Raw genomic sequence first — 25,359 nt, forward strand, 5'->3', positions numbered from 1 at the left:
TTCTCGCCGGTTCGCCCTTGGCTCATCACCACTTGTCCGCTCGCCCGTTCTTGCCCGCCCGCCCACGTGTTCTTGTCTGCCCACGCTCGCTTTCTTGCTAGCTCAATCGACCGCCCGCCCGCCTGCGCCTGTCCTCCCGTGCTCGCTTTCACACCCGCTCGCTGTCGACTTCTTGACCCGCGTACCCACTCGTGGACCCACACCGTCTCGCACTACACCCAAACGCTCGCACTGTCTCGCTCAGCGTCCCTCTCGCATGCGCTCTCCTGTCCGCGCTCTTGTCTGCTCGGCCGCCTGCCACTCAATCACGCGATCGCTCATTCGTCCACGCACCCAATTGCCCGCGGGCCGTTCGTGGACGACAGAGATGTGGCTATCATAGTTGACTATGCATACGTGGTGGAGGACTAAATCAAAGTGATATTTGGGTCATGTGTACTATACATAGAATCATTTAGGAGACACATCAATATATTACTGTTGTTTTCACCTTCGTGAATGAATCACTGTGCCAGCATCATGACCTCTGTACGGAAGATTCCATTAATACTTTCTCGTATTGGTGCCTTATTATCGACTGCACTCGAACGACGTGTCGAATGGTCAACAATACGGAGTGTTATTGCGAACAGCGTCAGAATTTTCAAAACTCTACGTATTATGGAGAATCTCTGTCTGTTCGTTGTAATTCCCAAGGAGGGATTTTCCTGATGTGAACGCATGACTCGTACTAGCATCACCAAGGTCCCGCCAGGGCTCGGATGACAATGGGATACCCAGTGTCTCGGTAACTCTATCACCGGTGAGTGCAACCTCGTATGCTCGGCGGGACATATATCTCGCATACAGAGTTTCTGAAGTCTTGTATAGGTATTCTAGTGATGGCAATGCGTCTCGGCTGGCCAGTTCCTTGAAGTATACAAAGATGTCTGGCGTCTCGAAATGGAGCCTGCATATGACAGTGATTGTGGCCCCATCGTAAGCACTTTCTTTGCACAACAAACATCCATGATGCATGGTTGACATACCGGAAGCAGTCGAGCATGCGAACATCAAGTACAAGATAGGCAACGTAGATTGAGGAATAGTAGTCGACCTTCTTGAGGTTCGGCGGCTCCTTCTGGTCAATCTTGGTTGCGCTATGACCAAGCTTTGATGGATCGTTGGTGAGGCTATGACCCCAGTGCGTCTCGAACATCAAGTTGACATAGGTCCACTCCGTATGCCAGGTTTCAAGAAATGGAACAACATTCTCGAAGCGCTTGAATGCGCTGTCCTGGAACTGCATGTACTCCTTGAGCTTGAGGAGCCGCTCGAAAGTGAGTCCATCGCCGCCAACAAAAATGAGGCGATCATGATCGTAATCGTCCTCGCATTGTCCGATCTGCCCCAGGAAGTCTATCATGGTGTCACGGAGCTCAGTGGTGATGTTCTCGTTTTTTGCAGCAGTGCCGAGTGGATGGATGATTGTCTTCTGATCAGTGACACGGAACTTTGATGCTTGTGTGCGGAAGAGCTCGGAAACCTTTGGCTTGTAATGTGCGAGCTCGGGGACGTAATTGACGAGGGTTTGGAGCCACTGCATGACGAAGACCTGCCGCAGATGACCGGTATCAATCACTTCGAACAGGGAATCAACGTCAAGTGTCGCGCGTTTGTTCTGATTGAGTAGGTGCATCCGTGTTTTGACATCGGCGACGTCTGGATTGTAGTCGAACATCTCCGCAACTGTTCCCGCAACACCTATCTTCATGACGTTCTCACGTCCCATGCGGCGCTCGCGTTCCTTCGTATGCTGTTGCACGTTGTCGAAGCGCATTGCCAACCCGGTACGTCTGTCCCTCCCGACCTTCTTTAGGTATTCTGCGCGCTGTGCTGACATACGCGCCAGCGTCGCATAGGTCGCAGTGTAGCTCTGCGAAAACGCGATGCGGCTACCGTAGTTGAAGATCCCTCGCGAGGCGCCGTTCGCGAAGAACATGATTGCACGCGCAGAAGCGTGTAAACGCGCGAACTTCGTGTGGGAGAAGTTCAGCAAACTGGTTACTTCGACGGCAACCTGATGGTGAGATATCAATAACGCAGAATCAATAGGCTAGCTTTCCTATGCTCACAAGATCTGGCGGCCTTGTCTTCCTTACAGCGACTACACCATTTCGTTTGTGAGGTTCAGGCGAAGCAAGCATGGTTAGAAACTGGAGGGTGAGTGGCTGGTGCTTCTCTGCAATCGATCTGACAGCCTTGATGGTCTGCACTCCTAGGTCGTCCCATGCCAATTCCTTATGCCCTCGTTTTCCAACTTGACTGCCATGCAGCCCACTCGAGCCCTTCACCGCACTCCGCATCTCCTTGAGAAGCTTCCGGTAACACAACTGTACGACCATCGACGTCAATGCGGCCCGCGCAGATGGTATCTCGAGGAATGGCTTCTCGAGTGAGTACATCTTGTCATCCTCTACCTCCGGGTCTGGCCGACCTGCAGGGTCATGAAGCCAGCAGTCGATGATATCGATTGGCTTGTACTTCGACTGCCCGCTGAGGAAGCGACGTATCGTGAGGCCGTGTGACACACTCCGGTGCACTGGCTTCTGGTCATCGTCCTTGAGCCGGAAAAGGTGGTTCAGGAAGCGTGAGAGCGTCCAATTGATCTCCTTGAGTTCGGCGAGCATGTGCTCAAGCTTCTCGTCCTCAGAACGCTTTGTTTGCGTTGCGCGGCCTGTGCCCTGGGATGGATTTGTGTGGGTATTTAAACCCGCCGAGGGCAGAGGTTCAAGTTGTGCAGTGCTGATTGGACCGATGTGAGAAGGGAGCGGAAGTGCGGGATACATCCCAGGGTCCGGTAGCGGCATGGCATGGCTCGGGATAAACGTGAAAACGTGGTGCGGCCAATAGGCCACTGGATAGTTTGGATTCGGAGGCTGCTGCCAGTGAGTATCGTCGTCAGGCTGCATCGGAGGTCTTGAGTCCATGGTGGTTTGCGGCTCTGCAGTACTGTGCGGAGTCGACTTCTGTATCATGATATTAATCTACTATCGACGGCCAATGTATCGAGCATGCTATATGCCTCGTGTCTGTAGCAGCCGTACGCAGGCATCTCTCTCAACTACTCGGCCACTCAGCCACCCAGCCACCGGCAGCTGGAGCACCGCAGCAATCCGATTGGCTCGGACATTCGGAGTTTTGGAAGTGCTCTAGTCCTACCACAGGGGCGCGTACCGGTGCAGACCATAAAAGCGCTTGTCGTTCTTTTATGGTCGGCAACGGAGACTATCTAGGGGACAGACGCAACTTCGGAAACATTTCAGCCTGATACCAGCATGACAGCGAAAACAAGAAACGAACAGCAACCACCAAGCAACATTCATAAGCATTACACCCCAGACAATGGCCATCAAGCTCAGGGTCCCACTACATGCTAATGCTACACACGCCCAGGCTCAGTCAGCCTTCTTGCTCGACACGTTCCCGTTTACCTTGTTGAACTCGGTCGCGAGTCTGTCGTACTCCCGCGCGTTCTGCTCGGCCTGCTTCTTCACAATGTCTGCATTGCTAGTCAGAACATATTTGCTGGGTGGTAAGTTGGATGGACTCACTGTAGTCTTTGACCTTCTCCTCACTCGCGGCAAGCTTCTTCTTGAGCTCCTCAACTTGCTTGGCTTGGTCCTGGGTGGCAATTTGGCCGCGGGACGACTTGGCAGTCTGGGACGTGGTCATTATGTTAAAGACCCAGTAGCATAGTATTCAAGGGGACGTACCTCCTGCTTCAGCTTGGCGTACTCCTCTTGCGAGTGGATGAGGTCGAGGAGGAGGTAGAAGGTGCGAGTGAGGACGAGTGAAAGGAAGAGCGTGAAGCCAGTCAAGTATGTGTTGCGCTGCGCGCTGGACACGGCACCGAATTCAGCACTGCCATCATAGCGGCTTGAGGGACGAGACTTACTAGAATTTACGCGCAGCGAAATTCGTCTCTGAGCGAACGTCCTGTACACCCGACCCGCTGGTTTTCGCCATGTCCGACTCCGCGGATACCCTGATCATGCGCTGGAACGCGTCCAGGAATAATACACCCACGAATCTGGATCCGCGTACGCGTTCGTCTTCAAAACAGGTCGTCTGACGAATGAGTGGACGTACATGAATGAGATTTTTATTCCGTATGCAAGTTTGGCGACGATTGGGCTTTCTGAGAGGAAACGGAAGAAACGTTTCCTGATGCCGTAGGGCAGCGGTGCGACCAGAACACAGAAGGTCACCATCTCCGCCGCGAGGAGCATGAACGTGAGCGAATAGCTGTACGCTGCCTGTTAGAATAATTCACTCTGTCAGTATTGTGGTTCAGGACATACTAGATCGTCATTTTGAGTGGTAACTGTGGGTGGATGAGAGACTGGTGGTCGTGAAGAGGTCGTGGCGGTTTAAAGCGAACAACTGCAGCTGTGCCGCACCGCTCAGGCCACGTCTCCGCCGCAGTGCGACGTCATCCTGCCCAGTCCGCCCTGGGCGCGCGCCGGTCCGCCGGCCGGCCACTTCCCTTTCTTGTCTCCGGACCGGCCGATCTCCGTAGAAGCACGTGCCGCGACGCGTGTGCGTAATGGGACGCGCGGCAAAAGCAGAAACCTCGCAAAGACAAAAGGTGAGCGTACGCGTCCGCCAGCTCTCCTCCTTTCCATCCACTACGTATTCGACGTTGCAGCTATGGCTCCGCTCGCCGTAAAGATCAAGCATGCCGGGAAGGTGCACGATGTGCAGCTCGATCCCGACCAGTCTCCAGCCATATTCAAGGATGCGGTTTACCAAGTGACCGGCGTTCCGCCAGACCGTATGAAGGTTATGATCAAGGGAGGCGTGCTCAAGGTTCGTGTGCCTTTGATTTTGGACTATGCTTCAGCTGATGCTTAATTGGTGGTAGGATGACACAGACTGGAGGAAAGTCGGTCCGAAAGAGGTGAGTAGTGGTCCTTTCATGGAGCATTGCTAGTCGACTTCGTCATATTGAACTTAGCATTCGTTTCATGTAGGGCCAGACATTCATGGTCATTGGTGCAGCAGGGGAGCTACCAAAGCCTCCAGAAAAGCCGATCGTATTTCTGGAAGGTGTGTTACAATTTACATTTCGCAAGGCCGACGCGCTCGGAGATGCCATCACCCCTCTCCAACCTCCCCCTCTGCAATCGAAAATGCTGACGAGATCATCTTGCCTTAGACATGGACGACTCGGCTCTCGCAGAAGCTGTAAGCCGCACTTCATTCGGCATGATCAACATCATGAATGACCCGCCCTCCTACCTTAGCTCGCACTACCCGTCGGTCTCAAGAATCTCGGGAACACATGTTACATGAACTCGACTCTCCAGGCACTCCGTGCCATCCCCGAACTACAGACGGCATTACAGAGCGCTCCGCCACCCGGACTCCCTTCTGCCCTGAGCGGCCTGTACCAACAAATGTCGCGTACCACGGACAGTGTTGTCCCGAGTACCTTCCTGACCGCGCTGCGACAGGCGTTCCCGCAATTCGCCGAGCAAAGCCGGAGCGGCAAGGGAACTGGCGGATTCGCGATGTACGCACAACAGGGTAGGTCCGCAGTATCGGTCTCGTAGCGAACATTCGAAGCTGAGCGCTGCGTTTGACAGATGCTGAGGAGTGCTGGGTGCAGTTAACGAACTCTCTGAGGGACGTACCTGTCCCCGGACCGTCGTCAGACGGGTCTTCGCTCCCTCGTAAGTTCGTTGACCAGTACATGACCGGTGAAGTGCGCCGAGAGTGAGTTCCGCTGTTTCGGACCATGTACCTGTCTCTGACAAGTGCGACGCAGACTGAAATGCGACGAGGCACCGGACGAGCCGCCATCCGTCTCCTTCGAGAAAGCCCTCAAGATCGAGTGCAACATTTCAATCACGACGAACTACATGCTCCAGGGTGTCAAGGACGTACGTGATTTTGCAACGATTTGCATATCGCTAGCTTATACTGGACCCGCAGTCTCTAAACCAGAAGATCGAGAAGAACTCGCCAACATTAGGACGGGATGCCCAATACACCGCCACCTCCCGTCTCTCTCGCCTACCGTCCTATCTCACTGTCCATATGGTGCGCTTCGCGTGGCGGACAGATATCGGGAAGAAGACGAAGATCATGGTGAGCGCCACCACGCCGCTCGCTGACGTCCCAACTGACGGTCCCCTGATCCCCCTTGACAGCGTAGGGTGAAGTTCCCGACGGACTTTGACGTGCTCGACCTGGTCACGGACGAGCTGAAGGCGAAGATGCTGCCGCTCGTGACCAGGTTCCGTGAGATCGAGGGCGAGCGCTCTGAGCGGCGCAACATCCGCAAGAAGACCGCCCTCCGTGTGGCGAGGGAGCAGAAGGCACTCGCGTCAGGCAGCGCTCCCGCAGAAGGTAAATACATGGCTTCGACCCTGCCGCATTGACTAACGCAAATCATGTAGCTTCCTCTTCTTCCGAGCCCACGGAGAGTGAGCCCGCCGCGATGGAGATCGACCTGGAAGACGAGTCAGTGTACCGGGAGCGGGAGAAGACGCAGCTTGAGGCGCTGGTAAATCCAGACCTCCAAGCAGATGTCGGCTGCAGCTTGACCGGCCAGTACGAGCTCGTCGGTACGTCGGTTCTATGTCCTCTCTGCCCTGCTCCCCGTCGTAATGCGTCCGTATCGCAGCGATTGTGACCCACAAAGGCGCTGCGGCCGACTCCGGACACTACATGGGCTTCGTCAAGAAGAGCGCCGTCCAGAACCAGATTTCCTCGAGCGACGCGTCCGGCTCTACGTCCAATGCGGTAGTGGGCGTGCCGGCGCAGGAGGACGAAGACTGGTACAAGTTCGACGACGACAAGGTGTCGATCTTCCCGAAGGAGAAGCTCGACACGCTCGGCGGCGGAGGCGAAGACTCGTCGGCGTACGTGCTGCTGTACAAGACGAAGCCGCTCGCATGAACGGTTGGGGAGGCTAGTGGGTGTGGACTGTGTGCCAGCGGAAGCAGTGCGAAGTGTTTGTTGTACGGTAATGTAACGCCAGGGCTCGCTTTGGAATTTGACGGCACTGAAAAAGGAGGGACACGCTCTTCGAGACATCAACATGAGCGCCAGGCAGCGGCCGTCTTCCTCGCCACGGTACGGGACCTGTGCAGCTTGTGCTCGTCAGCGGCCATTTTGTGTCGCTCCCTCGTTGTGCTGTCAGCTGCTGACCAAGCCAGGCTCGGCGTCGCTGCGGGCAGCAGTGCAGATTACAGATGTCGATCGAGGCTTGATCGTGATCGTGCGCAACGTCGTTCCCAAATCTCTGATCCGCCGGCCCACCCCCAGTGGAGATGTTCATGCACGATGCTACCCACCTTCGACTCGGTCAGAGACCGCGTGGCTCACAGCTTGTGCTTGTCTATCAGGGTGGCCTTCCCCCACAGCTCTGTGTTTTGTTCGTGTGATGGTTTGCGGCCCAGTCGCTAGAGGCACACCGCACATTCAGGTTTTAATTTGTTTTGGGAGGCTATGGCGAGCGCTGTACATGTGGAAGTAAAGCTATTGCTAACATTACGCCTTCACGTCAGCCACGAAGGAGACCTGACTCCTGCACGCTTTAAGTATGGGATAACATGATGTAGCTCACGCAATCCAGTGACAATGCTTGGTAAGCTTCTACTCACACCCAGACCACAGTCGCAAGACGGCACGTATATAACGCCATGACTTCATCCTAATACTCCAGTACAACCTCACCTACGTCTACCAGCCGCTCCCCAGCCTGTGTATGTCCTATACGATGTCTACCAAGCTGAGCCGCGCTTCATACACCGTCGCCCTCGTCGGCGCGACCGGCGGCCTTGGTGGGTCTGCTAAAGAGTTCATCCATGCCAGAGCCATGCCGAACTAATGATATATCGTTCCTCTAGGCAAGGAGGTCGCCAACGTCTTCCTCACCTCCTACAAGCCCTTCTTCTCGCGCGTCGTCGTCACAGCGCGAGACATCACTACCGCGGACGCCAAAGCTCTGGCCGAGAAGGGGTCTGAGCTCGTCCAGATCAACCCCGTCGACCCCGTCGCGTCTTTGGGCAGAGCGTTCGAAGGCGTCGACGCCGTTGTTAGCCTTGTTGGCAAGGCGCCGACTGAATTCAGGGATGCTGTCGGAGAGGCCGCGATCAAGAGTGGTGCGAAGGTGTACTTCCCTACGGAATATGGCTCGTAAGTTGTCTTACTCTCCGTTGTGACGAGCGCGGTATTGAGCATCCTGTACACATCCAGTGACCACCGTATCAACGACTTCCCCGGATGGGATGACCCTGACTGGTTGTTCAAAGGACAGCACGCTCGCAAGTACCGCCAGCTCGGAGCCAGCAAGACGAAAGTTGTTTCACTGTACAATGGGCTTTTCCTGGAGATCCTCATCGGGCCGTGGCGTACGTCCTATGCGTTTACCTTCCCAGCTATATGACTGGCTCACCATCTATCTCGATATAGTCGGCTTCGACACCGCCAACCTGACCTACACCTCCGTCGGCTCGCCCGACGCGAAGACCGCCACCACCGCGAAGGCGGACATCGGGCGCGCTCTTGCGGAGCTCACGCTCCTCTCGCTGAACCCCGAGACGGCCGCGAGCGTCCCGGACGACGTGCACATCGCGGGCAGCAACGTGAGCTACCGGCAGGTCCGCGACGTCGTGCAGAAGATCCGCGACGAGCTTGGCGTGGAGCCGAAGGGGGAGATCAAGGTCCAGGGCACGGATTTGGCTGCGTTCAGGGAGAAGCTGCGGAAGGAGCAGCTCGAGAAGCCGAAGAGCGGGCCTATCGACCATATCAAGTGAGTGGTAGCATCCCTGTGACGGGATTTCGGATTGCTGACTTGCTCTAGGATCCTCATCGGTGAGGGGAAGATGGACTTCTCGCAGAATGACGACGAGCTGGTTAACCCTGGCGAAAGCATCTGGAAGTGGAAGACTGTCGAGGACATCGTTCGCGAGAAAGACGGCAAGGTGTAAACTGTCACCATGATCCTCTCGCAGAACAAAGCAGTGTGTACGAGTATTGAACAGGAATTTGAAAGAATACATTGAGTGTTCTGAATGCACGTGCTAGTCACGTCACTACCAACATCGTTCGAGGACGCCGGACGGGACTACCATGGTTGCAATGGCTAACAAAATACATAATGATCTATGATTTGAACAGACAAACGACCTTCAAACATGAAACTCTGAAAGGTAGGTATCAATAACTTGATCACGAGAGAACAAATCGTTCCTAGATTGACCCAATTCGCCCATCTCATGTGGGTATCACAGTGACACTCTGCCAGATCTCCATCATAATAGACGCAGCATGAGGATGTTTACCACTGACGACCTTCATCATCATCTCTGACACTTGATCTGACCCCTTGAGTTCGTCCCAGTATCGTTTCAGCAACTGCAATTCCATGTCTTTCACTTGCTCATGCCTGCATTGGCCACAACAGCAATGTTGAGCGCACTGTAACGGGTGTGAGTGCTTGATGAACTTACTGCGAAGTGAATTGGGAAAAGATCTCTTTGATAACATTGTCTTTCGATAGCTGGGACTTCAGTTCCTCGAACGCCATATTCTTGAGATCCGCCATGTCAAGCTAGTGATGATGACTGGGTCAACGAACCGAAGTTTGGCACTTAAACCGAACATACTCTGTGTGCGAGGCGGTACATCGACCTGCAAGAGCATGGTGCGGGGCGTTGCGGGTTGCCGACCTGGTAATTCGCTATGAAGTGCTTTCGTGCATCTTCACCGTTGCTTGCCAAAGGCGCGAAGACCACGACGCCAGTGTATAGATAAAACAGAAACGCTTCCCATCTATAATGAAATCAGAGTGCGGTCGATGTCAAGCTTTGATGCTTACGTAGAGGCGGCGACATCGCTGATAATGGCGGTAGGTCGCGTCTGCAGTTGTCCGGGAATAATACCTGCCACGCCTTCTTCGCCTACATCTTCGAAGTCACTGTCACCATCGAGGTCGGGATGAGCCGCAGGTTGATAGCTCGATGCCCCGCTAACAAATGCACTGGGAACGCCCTTGTGTCCACTGAACACCTCCCACTGACAGAGCGCCGGGGCATCAGAGGCATCATCCAACCCTAATTATAGAGGTAACGGGTGAGATTCGATATATCATGCGACAGCGACAATATGAATGGCCTACATTGTTCAAGGCGAGGACACTTCACCTGTAAGGCGTGTTTGTCGAATAACAGTGTACGTGGTCTCACAAGTCGTCCGACTCCAGTGGCATTCCGGCCCGCAAAGACAATGAACTTGATTTTATCCGGCTGACCTCCAGTTATCAGGTCGTGCAACACCCCAAAGCCTTCGCAGCCATCGGAGAAGGCATGACCGGCTCGCGCGCGGATAGTGGCTGTGATGACGAGCCCGTTCTCCTGTCGCAGATGACGGAAACGGTAGTTCCAGTGCTGCGTCTTCAAGAGGGATTTAGGCCGACCACCAGACACCCTACTAGAGTACTTATCCGGCGGGTGGAACATATACGTCGCGGTATGTTCAAAGTATCGGTGGCCACCTGGCATTGACTCGCCAATGAAGGAGCATGAAATGGGCCGCGGATATCCGCGTGGTCCTACGTCGAGGCGACAAGAAATGGTACAGTCCTGGCCATCGCTTTGTGAAGGCCAGCACTCGATACGCCAGCCCGGTCCAAACGTAGCTGTGACGTAGGGCTGCGCTACTGGGTATCCTCTCTGAGCAAAGAATTCCTCGAGGTTGTCGATGTGAAATTGCACTCTAATGTCGTGGTTGTACTCGACATGGGCTAGAGCAACTTCCATAGGTGTCTCTTTGGGTAGATGCGAGCTAGACCAGCAATTTTTGTCGATTGTTGATGAGGGATGGTACCGTGCCACAGGGAGGAGCTGGAGAAGGTTACCGTCTCCAACAAAGGAAACTTGCGCGCGCGAGGCGTTACACGTTGGCGTTATGAATCGTGGGTGGCGATCAAAATCAGTACAGTTCAGGTCCTTGCGTAGCCAGATTTGTGCTGGACTGCTGGATGTCAGTACAGAGTTCGTGCGCCTAGACTGATCATGAGGCTCGCTGTGATCAACTGCCAGACAGCTGTAGTACCATGAACGGCTTGTAGTAGGTCACCGAACTCTGCGACGATGTACAATGAGAGCACCACAAGACTCTGCCGGGGACACAGTACTCGGAGCAGCTGATAAATCGATAAAGGCTGAAGCTGAAGCTGAAGGAGGAGGACAAGAGGAGGAAGCAGCAAGGATTGATATTGACCGCCAGGCTGGGCCGCCGGCCCGCCGCCGTTTTCAAGCACAAGCGCTGAAGCTTGAAGCTTGAAGCGCCGAACCTCCAGCTCGGACCTCCAGCACTATCGACACTCGGATACTCTATGACAACCAGCACTTGACTACGCTTGGGCCGTATTGTCTTAGCTAGGTCTTGTCTGTAAAGGCGGCGTTGCTACACGCCAGTGATGGTCCGCTGATGCAGCTGTTGCATTTAGTAATGACGCAGTCAGATCCTAGCGTCAGTCCGAACACCGCTTTCATTTGGGCTACCATTGGGCCACCATCCTTCGATTCGAGCTCGCGGTCATATCGTGTCCCCGGGCTAGTCAAAACTGTAAGACACTCACTTTCCAAACGCCATCATCTTCCACGCTAACTGGGCTACCCTCTCTCCTAGAAGAGGCAGTGGCGCACTACCGACTCGAGTCTCGAACCATGGTGCTTCCCGCAGAAATCCACGACGAGATCGTAGATCAGCTCTCTGGAGAGACGGGTGCGCTCAAGGCTTGTGCGTTGACGTGTCACCAGTGGGCCAGACGTGCACAGAGCAACCTGTTCCGGACGATCACCATCCTCACCCACGTGGAGCATGGTCGCGTCCTGGACATGCTCGAGGAACATCCCAGACTCGGACAGCTCGTACGGGTGCTCACATTCAGTAAGCCGAAACCGGACCCCGCGTCGCTCGACGGCGCGTGGCCGGACCTGCTCCTGATGATGGACCGTGTGGAGGAGCTCAACATCGGTTCGGTGGACCTATTCACGAGAGGTTTCTTCGACATCAACAAGGTGTGAGGACGTATTTCTCTCGGATCCGGATCCTACGCCTCCTCGGCACACACAACTTCCAGTGTAACGACTTCCTACGCCTCCTTGCAGCATGCCGGTCGCTGTCTGAGCTACACCTATCAGACCAGATACAGATCACGCCACCTCCCGATGACGGTGCGATGCAACGTCTGGTATACCGCCCGCGACGAAATCGACTCTGCATGGCTTAACCGTCCCTCAGCATCGGGCAGCGTCACCTCTTGTCTGCTGTACCACTTCCCATTGCACATGTCTTTGCGCAGACTACAGCCGATAGTTAACGACGTGGCACCCTCCTGCAGCAACAACGACTCGGACATCCTCCGGGTGGCTGCGCCCGTGCTCGAGGAGCTGGTTCTGCGCCTGACGTTCCACGGGCCGCTGTACGTCATCCTGCAGTCACCCGTGCCGTTCCTGCAGCTCCGGCGTCTACACCTGAAGGACGCGGGGCTCGAGGCCAAGTTCGTCGCGTACGAATACCCTACGTGGATGTTGACAGCCTTGACACACATCTCGCGGTGGGAGATGCGCGCCAACCTCCGCGAGATCGTGCTCAGTCTGCCCATGCCGGGAACTAGTGTTGGACCGTTCGTGCGGAGGGACCGCGACGTAGAGCCACCGGCTTTATCCTTCCCGTTCCCGTGGGTGCAACTCGACATCACGATGGCCAAGCTGGCGCAGGACAACGAGAAGCTGGCGTTCACCGTGAATATCCGCGACCCGTCGTGCAAGAAAACGCAGGCCGTGCCTTTGACGGACCCGTCCTTTGGGCGATACAGGCTGCGGGAGTCTCGGATGCAGGAAGTACGCCCGCAGGCGTTGACGGTATTGGTGGGACCTCATTGGAATGCACTTCGGAGCTTCGGAGGCGAACTCAGCGACAGGCCATTTGCGTTCTAGAGCAGGTTCGTATAGGGCATTCAGTACGCTATGTCGTGGAGTGTGTCCAGATCAGGGAACTAGAGTCGTTCGGTCCGTTCTGGTACTTACCACAAGTCTACATTGAATGTTGCAACCCCAACGGCTGAGATCGTCATTGCTAGCACATGCGAGGACTGAGATCTGAGACTCCACTCACGAGTCACATTGCCGTCCAGTGACAGTCATCCTCCCTGTAGTAGTATTGATTATCACCAAAGAACCAGTGGCTGCTCACCGGACCAATGACCGGACTCCACTCAACCTAGAGACCCAACGTCGAGGCCATCTGCTTTCGTCGTCAATTGTAAGACAGGTTGCGCCCCGTCTCACGAGCATTCTTCCCCAATCGTCATAGCTATTTTCGTCTGCTCCGGCGTACAGTAGCGGGCTGTCCTCCGGGTGTGCGCGGGTATGCTGGGAGTCGAGACGACGAGGCCAGACTCGGCCTGTCAGCTAGTGCAGGCGTGATGATTCCTTGCGAGCTACGTCGTTGCGAGATCGTGTGGACTTTGTGGTTCGGAAGATCATAGCCGTGCTCGCTGTGTGAGCGAACCGCGCTGTCAGGGCGAAGTCAGGCTACCGAGCCTCTGGTTCGGGCGGTTAGAAGGGTAGCATAGGTGCCCGGTCTTCTACGGAGTGTCACGAAGCCTGTGGGATGGTTCCGGAGTGAGCTAGGTCAGAGCGGAGACCCTTCGTACGAGCTACTGAGGGGCTGGGCGTCGTTACGCGCTAGTTGCAGGCCAAAGGTCCTCGGACATGGAGCTCATACTCGTTGATAGTCCCACTGAGTCCTTGTTCTCCGGAGGGAATGAGTTATTGGAGAGTCAAGGCAACGTTGCCGGGATAGTGCATGTAATCGAATGGAACAGTAGATGAGGGATCCGCCATGGACTCGGAGTGCCAAGGTGATGTATGTGTATAGCTCGGCAGAGCGATACACAACGAATGCGAGGTAGTGCAGTATACCTGAATCGTGTAGCTCACCGCCGGAAAGTGTGTCTTCAGTCGGTATGCTTCATCAATTGAGCAAGCACATACTCAGGCTATCCACTGCCAGAAGTAGCGCGACCTGTATGACAAAGGGCCAGATATCACATGCGTCCGACGTGAGCTTTGCTATGCACTACATAGTAAGCACCTTTGGTTGACTAAGACCGGTTGGGACAGGTTGGGGCCAGTGGCCGATAAAAGACACCTCCCAGCTGCGGCTTGATAAAGCAGAATTTGAATCATGGTTATGGAACCCGCGTAAATCCACGGCTGCGTCTATACGACAGCTTCAACTCCCTTGGCTCACCTGATTGGGCTCGACGTGAGACCGTCTGTCGGTCTTGCCAGGGAGGATTGTGGTTCATGCCATACAAGAGCGGTCACTGGGCGGCCTGTTCTTTCGCATCGCGTGTTGCAGCGCTGGTAAGTGGTTTGTAGTCAACGAGATTGGGAAGAGAAGTGGCTGAGAACAAACGCTTGCCCGGATATGTCAATGATCGAGATCTGGGCGATTTCGATCACTGCCCCGGTCCCGCGAAGTGAAGTGCGAGATTTGAGTGGGTACGAAGCCCACCTACTGAATGGGTAAGTATTCCAGTGAGTAGATCTGTGTCTATTTTCACGGTGACTCCCTCGACGGCCGTCGTGCGACGGGCTTCACAACGAATATGTGCAAACGGCGATAGAGAGATCGTGACGCGGGGTCCGATCGTCCGGAGGCTCGGGGACTCCGGGGGCACTTGCGTCCCGGAAAACGCACTGACCAATCGAGCTATATAGTCGCACGCGTTCGCCATGTCCTCCCCCCTCGTCTGCACCTTCTCACCCCCTCTGCACGCCGCCGTCGACGATGACCACCATCCATAGTCTGGACAGCATCCCGCAGGAAGTCCTCGAGCATATCGCGTATTACACCGCCACCGTCAACTTCCTCGGTCCGCCCTCCGCGCTCGTTCCTCTTCTCTCCACGAATCGCCGCATCTATGCCGCCCTCGCTCTCGACAGAAATCCCCACATCTGGGCACGCATTTTCTCGTACAAGTTCGACCTAGCCGCAGCAGTGCGTCGTACGGTCCCGAGCGCACCACCCCGCTTGCGATCGCACAAGAACTCAAGAAGCGATGTATGGTCCTGCGCCGATTACGGGCTAAGACAGATACATTGGCTCCGATCTGGGAGCTTAGCTCGGGGCACTCGAGGCAGCTTAGTGAACTGCTATGGACGGCCTACCTCATGATGCTCGAGAATGACGGAAGGAACGAGCGCCAGCTCAGAGAATACGCCCGGATGGACGGCTGGCTGCGGACGTACCTGCTCGGCGAGAATGGCGCGTCGCTCGTGCGGTCTACCGTCAAACGCGACGAATGGCCAGTGGGGAACGATGAGCGAATATCGTTGGCCTTGTGGTTGTTCTGGATGCTCCTCAGGCCCGGTGCGTCCGCTACCCTGTTGCAACGAGTATCAGACGTCTTACGCATTGTCACGCAGAGGAGTACATGATGGACGAAGCAGCCTTCCACAGCGCAAATAGCGTCTTGAAGCTCATCGCGCTCGGTGCACATCACTACAGCCTCTGCACACCATCCTGGGTCAATTTCCACCCGAGCCTCAACCCGAAGGACGGCTCTGTACTGACGCACTACGGCATGCCCTTACGCCTAGCCCCGCCCGCGCCCGCATCTCCCGCCATCCTCGCCTACCTCACCCTCGTCAACCAGCTCAGCGTCGCATGGGACACCATCAGCTACATGAAGCCGCCTGACCCGACGCTCCCAGCGGTCCTGGGCGCGACCAGCACGGAGTGGGAAGCGGAGTGGTCGCGTGCGCTGGCGGGTGTCGCCGCGCCGGGCTCGCAGGAGTGCGTGTTCGTGCCGGGCAGCTTGGACGGGTTCTGGGAGGGCTGTTCACGTACACGGAGTTCACCGCGTACGCGGCCCTGCTCTCGGGCGCGTCCCCCGCTGTGCTGGAGCGCAGCCTCGTCGCGCAGCACCCGCAGCTGTGGAAGCTCCGCGAGCACCATCTGTACTACGAGGACGAGGACGGTCCGGCGGGGACGCGAGGAAGCGATCCGCTTGTCCCGGGCAGTCCGCTGCTTGCGTATCTGCCGGTAGGCGCGGAGGTGCACGAGGGCCCGAATGGGCTGGAGGTGCGGACGCCTGGACGGGCACCGGTAGTGTACGAGACGTGGTCGCGGATCCCGGAAAAGCAGCGCGGCGAGCGGAGGCTATGCGACGTCATCATCACCGGCGAAGGGCACTCTGCGTGGGGCCAGTTCAGTCTGCTGGGGCGCGTGCGGCCGTGCGACGGGTTTTTGTGTCTGTCGAAGAACTATGTGAGTGGACTATCGCTGTTGAGTTGGTGATGGTCTAACAGGGATTCAGGTGGATGGGGATCGTGGACGATGGCTTTACAGATCGTACCTTGTCGGGAACGAACACGGAAACTTGAGCGGGCGATGGCGCGATACCCTGAGCCCGGCGGAGGTGCTGGGGTATGAAGGCTGCTTCATGATGAGTCGACGACGGTGAGGACCGCTATCTACTATGAATGATCTCCACTCCTTCCTGCTTGCACGTTGTCGTTCTCGGTCACTTGACTGTTGCCACTGATACCCAGCGTGCTTTGCGTACATTCTGCATCTGCTCTCTGTCGTGCCCTGCGGCCGTGTTGTACTAACCTCATAACGTGTGGCCTTACTTACTCGACATGATCGTCACTTGTTGCTTCTTCGGCGGCTGAGAGCGTCAGAAGATGTTCTACATACTATGAACAGTGGGATGCTGGAGTCGTTGCTACATTTCAAGCGCTGCTGCTGCACCGTACTTCGCGTGTTACTGACTCGGAGTTGGATCTCCATACCCACTCGTCGTCTCGCTCGGCGAGACTCTCCAATCCTGCTTTATGGGATTCGCGTTCAGGCTTGGTGACACTAGATCCAATGTGAGCAGCACATTGTCCGTTCTCATGAATTCGCAGTATTGGCTTCAGGTAGTGTACATACATTGAACTGATGGACAGCTCGACCCTAATAATTATGTCGTGGCTGGACGGGATGTAAACAGACCGACCACACGGACCGGTGCCGGGCCGCCTAGTATAGGGTGGCTGAGATCCTGGCCTGATACGCTGCTTGACTCAAACTTGAACGTTCCATACACCCCCGCGCGCGAGCGGTCCACCGTTTGTACAACAGCCGTAATCAACAACTCAAAATACCTTCACACTTACGGCTCCTCATATTCACGTCGCCATACTCATAGGGTGCGAGTGCCCAGATGTCCGATCTCCAGCCTAGCGTCGGTCATCTTGATTCTGTCCATGATCCCGACTGATGCGTTCACTTAGCGTTTTCCCCCTTCTCCTGACGTCTCACACGCACAAACCACGCAATGGAGTGCCGATGAACAGAGCGATGAGGAATCCAGCCCCAAGGAATGGGGCGACGAGGACTTCGGCGTCGGAAAACAGAGATTCATACTCTGGTGGCAGTGGCGGGACGCCCGTTTTGAGGGCACCCTGCCCCTAGCCCTCTCCGCTCGCATCCCGCTCGAGATCTTCGAGTTCGTCATTGACGCGATCGAGGATCAGTCCACACTGCCCGTTGTGGCGCTGGTCTGCGCAATGTGGTATCCGCGTGCGATGCACAACCTCTACTACGCCGTTGAGATTCGCAGCCGCACCAGCTTCAACAGGCTGTACAAGCAGTGCTACGCGTCACCACGCGTCAAGCAGTGGCTCGCGAACACATGCCAGCTACGGGCTTACGGAAGTACTCGCTACATGGGCTTCCTTCAAGCACTACCGTCTGCGCTCGCTGGCCTGATGCCTCGCGTACGCCTCCTTGACATCCGGTTCGGAAGGCTTTCTTTCATCCACACGGGTTTTTTCTTCGCCTTGTCGGATTTCAAGTCTGTCAAATCGTTGACGCTTCGATTCTGCGAACTGAACAACATCTCGCAGCTGCGGCGGATTGTGTCTGCCTTCCCCGAGCTTACAGACCTCACGATTATAGATGTTGAGATCCGATCTCCGCAAGATGCTGCCAGTTACGCGGGAGCCTCACTATTCCAGTCGCCATCTCACATTCGTCTTCGATACCTTAACATCGGAGACCTCTTGCACCACGAAGAAGTCATGGTGATTTTCCTCAACTGGATGGCGCGCTCAGGCCTCTGCAAGTCACTTGCGGGCCTGAAATTTCACACTTCCCATCCCTCCATGACAGTGATACCCCTTAACAAACTCCTCGAAGCGGCAGGGGCATCGTTGACTCGTTACCGCAGACACACCTTGACAATTATAACCGTAAGAGTCCTTCATCTTGCTTGGAGACTCGAGTCGCCCCTGCATCGGGAAATTTGGTTGAACATCATAATCGTTCGCCGCAGTTGCGCGGATTATAACTACAGAGGGCAGAGGTTATGAGTAGTACTTACGCGGTTTAATCAATGTGGTACCGTTATGTTTGAGCCACAATCGTCGATAATCATCGGCGAACGGGCTACAAGCGCTCATAATCACCTCGACCTAGTTTAGTAGCGGCGATGCTCCTTGCTATCGTCGTTGTAGACGACAGCCTTGCGATGATATTTTCGCCGTGGTCTGATTGTCAATACCAGCAAGCATTGTGATTTCTGTATCAGTGTGGGAGGGTGTCTCGAGCATACTTGTGCATGGAATACATTCGTGATGAAGATCTAAGCACATCCTACAGTTCACGCATTCGAAGACACCATAGCATCATGATTGCTCGTCGGCATTGTGTCCAATGTTTGACGTTTACAGCTCGCGCATGTGAGCGCGTAGCTCTGCTGGGATGTTGCGCCATATCTGGCGAGCGTCGGCCTTTCGATCGCCAAGTGTTTCTTGCTGTTGTGCGCGCTCTTCGTCTCCGATGTCGTCCTCTCCATCCACACCACTCCTCGCTACTTTCGTCGTCTTCATCCTCATCCTCGTCCTCATCCTCGTCCCGGGCACCTTCAGCATCCCCTGCACGGGTCTTCATATGCGCGGCCACCTTCCTTGCGCATATCGCTTTCCGCATCTTGGGTCCTGGGACCAGCGCGGTCAGGACACGGGACTCGGTTGTTGTCGGGCTCCGTGCGCGAGAGTCTCAGCTCCTTTGCCTGTACGGTACCATCTTCATCATCACCATTCGCGCCGTCGTAGTCTTCTCGAACACGCTTCCGAGCTTGATGCGCTGCAAGCCGTGCTTGAAACTCGGCATTCTTGCGCCGGACGCGGAGCAGCTCTTGTTGCTGCGCCATCAGCAGCTCACGGAGCTGCTGATGTTCCTACCACGAGAGTAAGTATCGGTCAATCATAATATTATGGCTTACTGCTTGTCACTGGTTTTCACTCTCCGAGTCCTGTCGTTGCACCCCGCCCTCGAGCCTCACTCTCCCGCCGTTGCACCGCCCGCCCTCGGGCTTCACTCTCTCGCTGCCCTGGGAGGCGAATCATTGAAATGCAGCGTCGGCGATCGTCGCGGAACCGGTCGCCCAGAGCTAGTACCAGGCCTGCGAGGCGAGAACGAACAAGAGTTGCCGCAGCGAGAAAAAGCACGAGCTTGCAGTGGTGCCATTTGCGCAGCCCGAGGCTCTTGTGAGTTGCCAGTGGGCTGAAACTTGCCGGCATCTTGTTTCTTTTCCCCCCTTGCCATTCGTCTTCGCTGCTGTTGCCTTGGGTAGCTTCGTCGCCTCGGTCGGCTTCTTGTGCGTGCGGCTGGTCATTCTAGTACAGAGGTCTCAGTCCCAAGAGGTCCCGGTTGGATCAGGAAGCTGCCGACTCCCAAGACGGCTCAAGAGTGTGTCAGAATCAGAGGCTGCGAGTCCGTCGGAGTCGACGTACGCGCAGAGTTGCGCTCAGCGCGAGTGCGAGTCGATGTATGCGCGATAGGCGGTGAGCACGCGTGAGCAAAACTGACATGATATATTGCGTGACATGTCTCTCCTCTTGAAGACTCTTTAGTGTAGATGTCAGTAGCACTTGTATTTTAGCGCTCCAAATATACTTCGTGCGCGCGCGTTCGAATCCCGGCCTGAGTCTAAGCGTCCGAGTGCCCTTTCAGTGTTTCAGTCAGTCGAGTAGGGACTGGCAAGAGTCAGAGTAACCAGTAGTGAAATAACGCAAGAGCGAGGGGGAGGACAGGCGGGGGAGGGAAACGTTTTGTAGTACGCAGGAGGTACTGTACCATAATCGACTGTGTACAGCTGGATGCGAAAGTATGCGGTTATATCGTGATTGTTTTCTGCTGCGCGGGTGATTATGACGCGCGCCGCGCGTGATTGTAATCGCTCATCGCAACCGTGCCGCTTTTATAACCGCTTCTTACTACCCCGCCAAGATTTTCGCAGTTGCGCCGTTTATAACCGCCTATGGCCGCTCACGAAACGGCACCCAAATTTTCCGATGTGATGCACGTGCACAATGTAGGTGTTCACGGCAATCTGTTGCAAAACAACACCCTGCGATCCTGGGACTTCACACTGCAAACCATCGAGCACATGGCCAAAGACACGGGGCCGAGCACGGTGTGGACCGAAGTAACGGACGAGTTGCACGGCATCTTTTCCACTATCCGAAGCCATCAGCTCGAGCACATCAAGGTCCGTGTTAGATTATTCTTCGATGACAACTTTCTCGCACATAAGGAGTCCAGTCTCATCCTGGAGAAGCTCGATCTGCGGGACCTGCACGAGGTCATGAGTGGGCCATACTTCGACACATTGAAGGATGTCGAGGTGGAATTCTTTCGAGACGTCCATCATGATGTGAATGTGGACATCCGTCAGAAGCTTAAACGCATTTTCCGTGGCATATTACAGCCATGGTCTGCCCGTGGCGTAGTCACCGTCACCTGGGTGCGCGCTGAATATGATTGACATCATGAGTGAGCCAGTTTGCACACACACGTGTCCGTCTAACACTTGTGTCCTGTTCAGCCCTTCAGCAACCCCCAGGAGTCCCTATGGCGGCAACGATGCATCGTCACCGCCCGTATGGAGCGCGGGTCGATGCGGGATCGGAATCCGTCGGTCACAAGCAGTCGTCTGGCACGCCCAACTTTGGTGTGCTGAAGGGAGCTTGTCATGGGTGCATGATGCATGAACGTATTCATTATTTGCTGTGACAGATAACTCATCAGATCTCAGACCTGATACATGTGTAGCTACGGTCGGTCCACCGAATTGCTAGTACGAAACACGGTTACGGTGCAACTGCCCTCCCCTCAACAAGTCGTATCCAAGGTATGTATCCCGGAGGCTACTAGTGCTGCTTCTCCGGGATGCCACTCATGTGGGAGTTGAGCGCGATCTTATTCCATGGGGACCTGGTGAAGTTCACTCTGCGTGGGAACAGGTCAGCCCGGTGGGGCGCCTGCGTTCTGTCACTGTGCGATGGGTTCGTTCAAGGTTCGTTACTGGTAGTGCGACTTGAAGGAGTACGTTGGGAGTACGTGAGTGATTTTGTCTGTGTCCCGACTTGGGTGGTCGACTGACGGCGATTGGGTAGATGGACAGGAATCGTTGCCTATGACTTTATAAATCGTATCTCGTCGCATTCGAATCTGGAAAACTGAGCGGGAAATGTAGTGCGATACGAGGGCTTGTTTCAGGAGAAGTCGGCGACAGTGAGGATTACTATCTGTTATGTTCAACCTCCACTCCTGCTTGGTCGCGAATATTCAACTTTTTTCTTAGCCGGCACTTTTCCGCGCTCAGGCTGCATTCGCTCGCTATCTTGATTTGCGGCCAGTGGCATCTCGTGATGTACCTTACGTGACATAAGTAATTGTTCCTTGCTCTCTTCTCAGTCGAGAGCGTTAGAAGTTCATGAATGCTGCAGACGTTGCTAGGGCAATTGCTATACTCTATTGTTTACTGAGCTGCTTCCGATAGACGTTCAGTATCTTCCTGCATCAGTCTCTCGGCGGGCTGGTATTCCCTTGTAGGGTACAAAGCACTTGGAGGTAATGATACCGCATCCGAGGTGAGCAGCGCACTGTCCATTCTCACGAACGCTGACCTGTGTCATCCGCAGGCAACGATCCCGGCGATCCCTCAGTCAGTGCGTCTCACAACATGTCCCTTGATTAAAGATAGACAATTGGTCCCTCCGCTTACGCCGCAGGTCATGCGCGCCCTCTGTTCCTGGCAGATTCCATGCGTATTCGGGTGTCATAGCGCTATGAATACCCTACCGTGTCCGTCTGTAGGATGACACCATACGGGTGTCCCCCTACATAACGGAGTCGATGGTCCATCCGCGGACGAGCCCTCTGACCTCGATAGCTCATCCTCGTCTCAGGCTCTCCGGTTTCGACTAGCAAAATGCCGTCGCTGCGGTCCGCCTTGCTATGGGCCATACTCGGTGCGCTCGCTGCCGCGGCGCCTGCGGAATATACGCACAGGGTGAAGGAGACGGTGCACCCGCCCCGGGGTTGGAACGCCCTGCGCCCTGCGCCGCCCGCGCACACGATCGAGCTCCGCATCGGCCTGCCACAGCCCAAGTTCGCTGAGCTGGAGGAGCACCTGTACGCTGTGAGGTGCGTCTCGAGTGTCTGCTAGGCATGCATGCGCGAGCGAAGGTGCTGACCGGAATGTTGATCGCGTGATATAGTGATCCGTCGAGTGAGAGGTACGGAGAGCACTTGTCGAAGGAGGACGTGGAAGCGCTCGTTGCGCCTCATCCTGAGAGTGTGCAGTTGGTCGAGGATTGGCTTGCGTCGCACGGTCTCTTGAGTGATGCGTTGTCGCGGTCGCCCGCTGGCGACTGGGTCACCGTCAGGGTGCCTGTCTCGTTGGCGGAGATAATGTTGGACACTGTAAGCTATGGCTCCGTCTTCAAGCATGTCTGATAATGCTCACATGTCGCCTAGACGTACCATGTGTGGACGCACGCCGCTAGCGGCGATTCGCTCGTCCGCACGACGTCGTACAGCCTTCCGGAGCACCTGCATGACCACATCGAGGTCGTCCAGCCCACCACCATGTTCTCCCGCTTCACTCCGATGCGGACCACTTACCGCTCCTTCCGCGCAAACACCGCTATCCCCCAGTCAGACGGCGCCACGATCGCCGTGCCCAGCGCTTCCGGGGGACAAGTCGCCGCAAGTTGCAACGGGACCATCACCCCGGAGTGCTTGCTAGAGCTGTACAACGCGACGGGGTACACGCCGCAGGTGCCCGGGGAGAACAAGATCGCTGTGACGGGCTACCTAGAGCAGTACGCGAACTACGCGGATTACTATCAGTTTTTGGGAGAGGAGGTGCCGTAGCTGCTAACAACACGTTCTCGGTGGTCTATATCAATGGTGAGAGCAGTCCGTGGTCGATCTTTTGCTGTAACTGAGCCATCACTGCGTTCGTAGGTGGACTAATAACCAGACACCAGCTGATGCTGGGATTGAAGCGACTTGGGTAGGAAATGTATTGACGCTTTGAAATCTGCGACTAAACTGGAAGGTCCAGATACACAATATGCGTTCAGCCTTACGTACCCGACGCCGGAACGTTCTACACGACTGGTGGGAGCCCGCTTTCATACCGGACGATCTCGAGCCTACGGATACAATGAACCATACATGCAGGCGAGTGGCTGGTTCTAGGTACTCGTGCAAAGTCTTTGGGACCTGACGCGTTGCAGTGGCTCGGATACGTGCTCTCTGCAGAGGACCTGCCACAGTCGATCTCCACCAGCTACGGAGACGACGAGCAGACCGGTACGATGCTTTTCCAGTGATGGTGTGACTGTACTTCATAGGGTTTTGCAGTTCCTACAGCTATGCGACACGCGTCTGCGCGGAGTTCGCGCAGCTTGGTGTGTATGCGACGTTGACCTCCGTGTGGACACGATCGCTGACCTAAGACATCTTAGGTGCCCGAGGGGTCTCTATCATGTTCAGCTCCGGAGACGGGGGTGTCGGCGACGGTGACCCGGACCCGGCTACCCAGGAGTGCTACAGCAACGATGGTCGCAACGTGACGATGTTCATACCCGAATTCCCAGCTAGTTGCCCATAGTGAGAAGATTATTATGCTGACCACAGTGTGTACTAACAGATGCTTGTCAGCGTCACCGCTGTGGGAGCGACTCGGAGGTGCCGGAGATCGCGGCGTGGTTCTCTGGTGGGGGATTTAGCAACTATGTGCGTTGGTCCTTTGCTGCCACTGATCTTCGGGGCGCGCTGAATCGCCTGTTCAGTTCGCCTCGACCATCCTACCAGGACACTGCGGTGACGAAGTACCTCGGCGAGCTGGCTCCCGGGACGTATGCGGGTCTGTATAACGCGTGAGTAGTGCTGGTGATGATAGCTCGCACATAGACTGATGTCTCGCTCTCCGAAGGTCTGGCCGAGTGCGTCGTCCTCTCCACAACATCTGAACATTTGCACTGATGGCTAAACAGGCCTACCCCGACGTCTCTGCTGAGGGCGTCAATTTCACCATGTATGGGATGCGGAAACTGGCCTCGTCGACGGGACTTCGTGCTCCTCGCCCACGTTCACAGCATTCGTGTCCCTGCTCAATGACGCGCGCATCGCCAGCGGGAAGTCCCCACTTGGCTTCCTCAACCCATTGATTTATTCGCTCAACGCACAGACGACAACGGGTTCAACGATATCACTGTCGGTAACAACCCGGGGTGTGGCACAGAGGGCTTCAACGTGAGGTTTACTATTTGTGATGTCAGTGAAGGGTTTACTCATAAAATTGTGACTAGACAACGATAGGATGGGATCCTGTTACTGGTTGGGGCACGCCCAACTTTGGTGTTCTGAAGGAACTTGTCCTGGGTGCGTGACGTTCGGAATTTTCGAACGCGCTGTGGTGGGCAGTAGAAAATATGGTGTACTACTGGCAGTTAGCACTCCGGGTCGATTGACCACTACTCACTAGTAGGAGATGTGTGCGTGGTGTGTGCGTGGTAGTCCAGAGCTCAAGTTGTCGGGAGTCTTTCGTTCAAAAGCCAGGTCAGTGAGTGACCGTACAGGACATCCCGGGCTATCCCGGGCCGGTCTGTCGTCCGATCGACGGTTCTTGGCATGATGTCACTGCCACAAATGGCAGGCGGCGGCTTTGGATCCTAACAAGGCCAAACACCTCCCTTCCTCCGAGTCGTCCGAGTCAAGTCAGGACGCATTCGACCCGCTCATAATTCTCATCTTGCTCGTTATACATCGACACAGAATGATGTGCACGGATATATGGATCAGCCCAAACAGGCTATGTAGTCTGGGAGGTGCCCAGGAGACGTCAGCGACGAGGCTGCCTGGAGTGTGCTAGAACGTTCGGCCGCCTGCCGGATTTGTCTCCACCGACGGACGTCGACAGTGATGAACGCT

The 25,359-nt window shown here is 55.5% G+C and overlaps 11 protein-coding genes across 11 annotated transcripts; 8 read left to right on the plus strand and 3 right to left on the minus strand.

The window, feature by feature from the left end:
- Nucleotides 1-600: 600 nt before the first annotated feature.
- B0H18DRAFT_1185486 (uncharacterized protein) lies at nucleotides 601-2,969 on the minus strand (the record flags this gene model as incomplete). The annotated part of the gene is made up of 3 exons (XM_048036012.1): nucleotides 601-949; nucleotides 1,029-2,059; nucleotides 2,115-2,969. 3 exons carry the CDS (start codon nucleotides 2,967-2,969, stop codon nucleotides 652-654), a joined length of 2,184 nt encoding a protein of 727 aa, XP_047891272.1. The 3' UTR covers nucleotides 601-651.
- A 468-nt stretch (nucleotides 2,970-3,437) lies between these two features.
- On the minus strand, nucleotides 3,438-4,354 carry B0H18DRAFT_1121067 (B-cell receptor-associated protein 31-like-domain-containing protein; the record flags this gene model as incomplete). The annotated part of the gene is made up of 6 exons (XM_048034266.1): nucleotides 3,438-3,541; nucleotides 3,594-3,699; nucleotides 3,756-3,879; nucleotides 3,938-4,072; nucleotides 4,132-4,287; nucleotides 4,344-4,354. 6 exons carry the CDS (start codon nucleotides 4,352-4,354, stop codon nucleotides 3,438-3,440), a joined length of 636 nt encoding a protein of 211 aa, XP_047891273.1.
- Nucleotides 4,355-4,610: 256 nt separating this feature from the next.
- On the plus strand, nucleotides 4,611-7,129 carry B0H18DRAFT_523896 (cysteine proteinase). The gene is made up of 11 exons (XM_048038450.1): nucleotides 4,611-4,851; nucleotides 4,907-4,942; nucleotides 5,016-5,091; nucleotides 5,201-5,229; nucleotides 5,289-5,571; nucleotides 5,631-5,760; nucleotides 5,813-5,927; nucleotides 5,980-6,135; nucleotides 6,198-6,396; nucleotides 6,507-6,614; nucleotides 6,674-7,129. The coding sequence occupies exons 1-11, from the start codon at nucleotides 4,693-4,695 to the stop codon at nucleotides 6,946-6,948; spliced, it is 1,566 nt and encodes a 521-aa protein (XP_047891274.1). The 5' UTR covers nucleotides 4,611-4,692; the 3' UTR covers nucleotides 6,949-7,129.
- Nucleotides 7,130-7,635: 506 nt separating this feature from the next.
- Nucleotides 7,636-9,059, plus strand: B0H18DRAFT_1018780 (uncharacterized protein). Its single transcript, XM_048029395.1, has 5 exons — nucleotides 7,636-7,835; nucleotides 7,902-8,190; nucleotides 8,251-8,405; nucleotides 8,467-8,806; nucleotides 8,858-9,059. The coding sequence occupies exons 1-5, from the start codon at nucleotides 7,760-7,762 to the stop codon at nucleotides 8,982-8,984; spliced, it is 987 nt and encodes a 328-aa protein (XP_047891275.1). The 5' UTR covers nucleotides 7,636-7,759; the 3' UTR covers nucleotides 8,985-9,059.
- On the minus strand, nucleotides 9,060-11,268 carry B0H18DRAFT_1018787 (uncharacterized protein). Its single transcript, XM_048029396.1, has 5 exons — nucleotides 10,175-11,268; nucleotides 9,875-10,109; nucleotides 9,663-9,828; nucleotides 9,507-9,607; nucleotides 9,060-9,442 (listed from the first exon to the last, which is right to left on the minus strand). Exons 1-5 carry the CDS (start codon nucleotides 10,812-10,814, stop codon nucleotides 9,271-9,273), a joined length of 1,314 nt encoding a protein of 437 aa, XP_047891276.1. The 5' UTR covers nucleotides 10,815-11,268; the 3' UTR covers nucleotides 9,060-9,270.
- Nucleotides 11,269-11,348: 80 nt separating this feature from the next.
- Nucleotides 11,349-13,409, plus strand: B0H18DRAFT_1018790 (uncharacterized protein). Its single transcript, XM_048029397.1, has 4 exons — nucleotides 11,349-11,625; nucleotides 11,689-12,060; nucleotides 12,081-12,248; nucleotides 12,304-13,409. Exons 2-4 carry the CDS (start codon nucleotides 11,727-11,729, stop codon nucleotides 12,999-13,001), a joined length of 1,200 nt encoding a protein of 399 aa, XP_047891277.1. The 5' UTR covers nucleotides 11,349-11,625; nucleotides 11,689-11,726; the 3' UTR covers nucleotides 13,002-13,409.
- Nucleotides 13,410-14,862: 1,453 nt separating this feature from the next.
- On the plus strand, nucleotides 14,863-16,728 carry B0H18DRAFT_1185509 (uncharacterized protein; the record flags this gene model as incomplete). The annotated part of the gene is made up of 5 exons (XM_048036013.1): nucleotides 14,863-15,072; nucleotides 15,093-15,444; nucleotides 15,501-15,845; nucleotides 15,869-16,344; nucleotides 16,394-16,728. 5 exons carry the CDS (start codon nucleotides 14,863-14,865, stop codon nucleotides 16,538-16,540), a joined length of 1,530 nt encoding a protein of 509 aa, XP_047891278.1. The 3' UTR covers nucleotides 16,541-16,728.
- A 420-nt stretch (nucleotides 16,729-17,148) lies between these two features.
- Nucleotides 17,149-18,591, plus strand: B0H18DRAFT_523985 (uncharacterized protein). The gene is made up of 2 exons (XM_048038451.1): nucleotides 17,149-17,308; nucleotides 17,358-18,591. The coding sequence occupies exons 1-2, from the start codon at nucleotides 17,288-17,290 to the stop codon at nucleotides 18,435-18,437; spliced, it is 1,101 nt and encodes a 366-aa protein (XP_047891279.1). The 5' UTR covers nucleotides 17,149-17,287; the 3' UTR covers nucleotides 18,438-18,591.
- A 39-nt stretch (nucleotides 18,592-18,630) lies between these two features.
- B0H18DRAFT_1018794 (uncharacterized protein) lies at nucleotides 18,631-19,872 on the plus strand. The gene is made up of 2 exons (XM_048029398.1): nucleotides 18,631-19,306; nucleotides 19,352-19,872. Exons 1-2 carry the CDS (start codon nucleotides 18,686-18,688, stop codon nucleotides 19,634-19,636), a joined length of 906 nt encoding a protein of 301 aa, XP_047891280.1. The 5' UTR covers nucleotides 18,631-18,685; the 3' UTR covers nucleotides 19,637-19,872.
- Nucleotides 19,873-20,428: 556 nt separating this feature from the next.
- Nucleotides 20,429-21,817, plus strand: B0H18DRAFT_1105719 (uncharacterized protein; the record flags this gene model as incomplete). The annotated part of the gene is made up of 5 exons (XM_048032664.1): nucleotides 20,429-20,875; nucleotides 20,957-21,082; nucleotides 21,184-21,262; nucleotides 21,355-21,471; nucleotides 21,528-21,817. The coding sequence occupies 4 exons, from the start codon at nucleotides 20,429-20,431 to the stop codon at nucleotides 21,450-21,452; spliced, it is 750 nt and encodes a 249-aa protein (XP_047891281.1). The 3' UTR covers nucleotides 21,453-21,471; nucleotides 21,528-21,817.
- Nucleotides 21,818-21,942: 125 nt separating this feature from the next.
- On the plus strand, nucleotides 21,943-25,105 carry B0H18DRAFT_1212727 (Pro-kumamolisin, activation domain-containing protein). Its single transcript, XM_048036491.1, has 12 exons — nucleotides 21,943-22,004; nucleotides 22,056-22,560; nucleotides 22,635-22,839; nucleotides 22,894-23,283; nucleotides 23,661-23,736; nucleotides 23,788-23,838; nucleotides 23,892-24,036; nucleotides 24,105-24,305; nucleotides 24,362-24,371; nucleotides 24,423-24,501; nucleotides 24,569-24,681; nucleotides 24,738-25,105. Exons 2-12 carry the CDS (start codon nucleotides 22,346-22,348, stop codon nucleotides 24,816-24,818), a joined length of 1,566 nt encoding a protein of 521 aa, XP_047891282.1. The 5' UTR covers nucleotides 21,943-22,004; nucleotides 22,056-22,345; the 3' UTR covers nucleotides 24,819-25,105.
- Nucleotides 25,106-25,359: the final 254 nt, after the last annotated feature.

This window comes from Fomitopsis serialis (genome assembly GCF_022376445.1).
Source record: "Fomitopsis serialis strain Sig1Antser10 chromosome Unknown B0H18scaffold_55, whole genome shotgun sequence".
Classification (NCBI taxonomy): domain Eukaryota; kingdom Fungi; phylum Basidiomycota; class Agaricomycetes; order Polyporales; family Fomitopsidaceae; genus Fomitopsis; species Fomitopsis serialis.

Coding starts and splice junctions, on each gene's coding strand:
- B0H18DRAFT_523896 (XM_048038450.1), top strand. CDS start 4,693: ATGGCTCCGCTCGCCGTAAAGATCAAGCATGCCGGGAAGGTGCACGAT. Junction 5,761..5,812: donor ACCGGTGAAGTGCGCCGAGA/GTGAGTTCCGCT, acceptor AGTGCGACGCAG/ACTGAAATGCGACGAGGCAC. Junction 6,136..6,197: donor GGAAGAAGACGAAGATCATG/GTGAGCGCCACC, acceptor CCCCCTTGACAG/CGTAGGGTGAAGTTCCCGAC.
- B0H18DRAFT_1018780 (XM_048029395.1), top strand. CDS start 7,760: ATGTCCTATACGATGTCTACCAAGCTGAGCCGCGCTTCATACACCGTC. Junction 7,836..7,901: donor CGGCGCGACCGGCGGCCTTG/GTGGGTCTGCTA, acceptor TCGTTCCTCTAG/GCAAGGAGGTCGCCAACGTC. Junction 8,191..8,250: donor TTCCCTACGGAATATGGCTC/GTAAGTTGTCTT, acceptor GTACACATCCAG/TGACCACCGTATCAACGACT.
- B0H18DRAFT_1018787 (XM_048029396.1), bottom strand. CDS start 10,814: ATGGAAGTTGCTCTAGCCCATGTCGAGTACAACCACGACATTAGAGTG. Junction 9,829..9,874: donor AGCGATGTCGCCGCCTCTAC/GTAAGCATCAAA, acceptor ATTTCATTATAG/ATGGGAAGCGTTTCTGTTTT. Junction 9,443..9,506: donor TTTTCCCAATTCACTTCGCA/GTAAGTTCATCA, acceptor TGGCCAATGCAG/GCATGAGCAAGTGAAAGACA.
- B0H18DRAFT_1018790 (XM_048029397.1), top strand. CDS start 11,727: ATGGTGCTTCCCGCAGAAATCCACGACGAGATCGTAGATCAGCTCTCT. Junction 12,249..12,303: donor CGATGACGGTGCGATGCAAC/GTCTGGTATACC, acceptor ACCGTCCCTCAG/CATCGGGCAGCGTCACCTCT.
- B0H18DRAFT_523985 (XM_048038451.1), top strand. CDS start 17,288: ATGTCCGATCTCCAGCCTAGC. Junction 17,309..17,357: donor TGTCCGATCTCCAGCCTAGC/GTCGGTCATCTT, acceptor GCGTTCACTTAG/CGTTTTCCCCCTTCTCCTGA.
- B0H18DRAFT_1018794 (XM_048029398.1), top strand. CDS start 18,686: ATGGAATACATTCGTGATGAAGATCTAAGCACATCCTACAGTTCACGC. Junction 19,307..19,351: donor TCACGGAGCTGCTGATGTTC/CTACCACGAGAG, acceptor ATTATGGCTTAC/TGCTTGTCACTGGTTTTCAC.
- B0H18DRAFT_1212727 (XM_048036491.1), top strand. CDS start 22,346: ATGCCGTCGCTGCGGTCCGCCTTGCTATGGGCCATACTCGGTGCGCTC. Junction 22,840..22,893: donor CGGAGATAATGTTGGACACT/GTAAGCTATGGC, acceptor CATGTCGCCTAG/ACGTACCATGTGTGGACGCA. Junction 24,502..24,568: donor GGCCTCGTCGACGGGACTTC/GTGCTCCTCGCC, acceptor GCCAGCGGGAAG/TCCCCACTTGGCTTCCTCAA.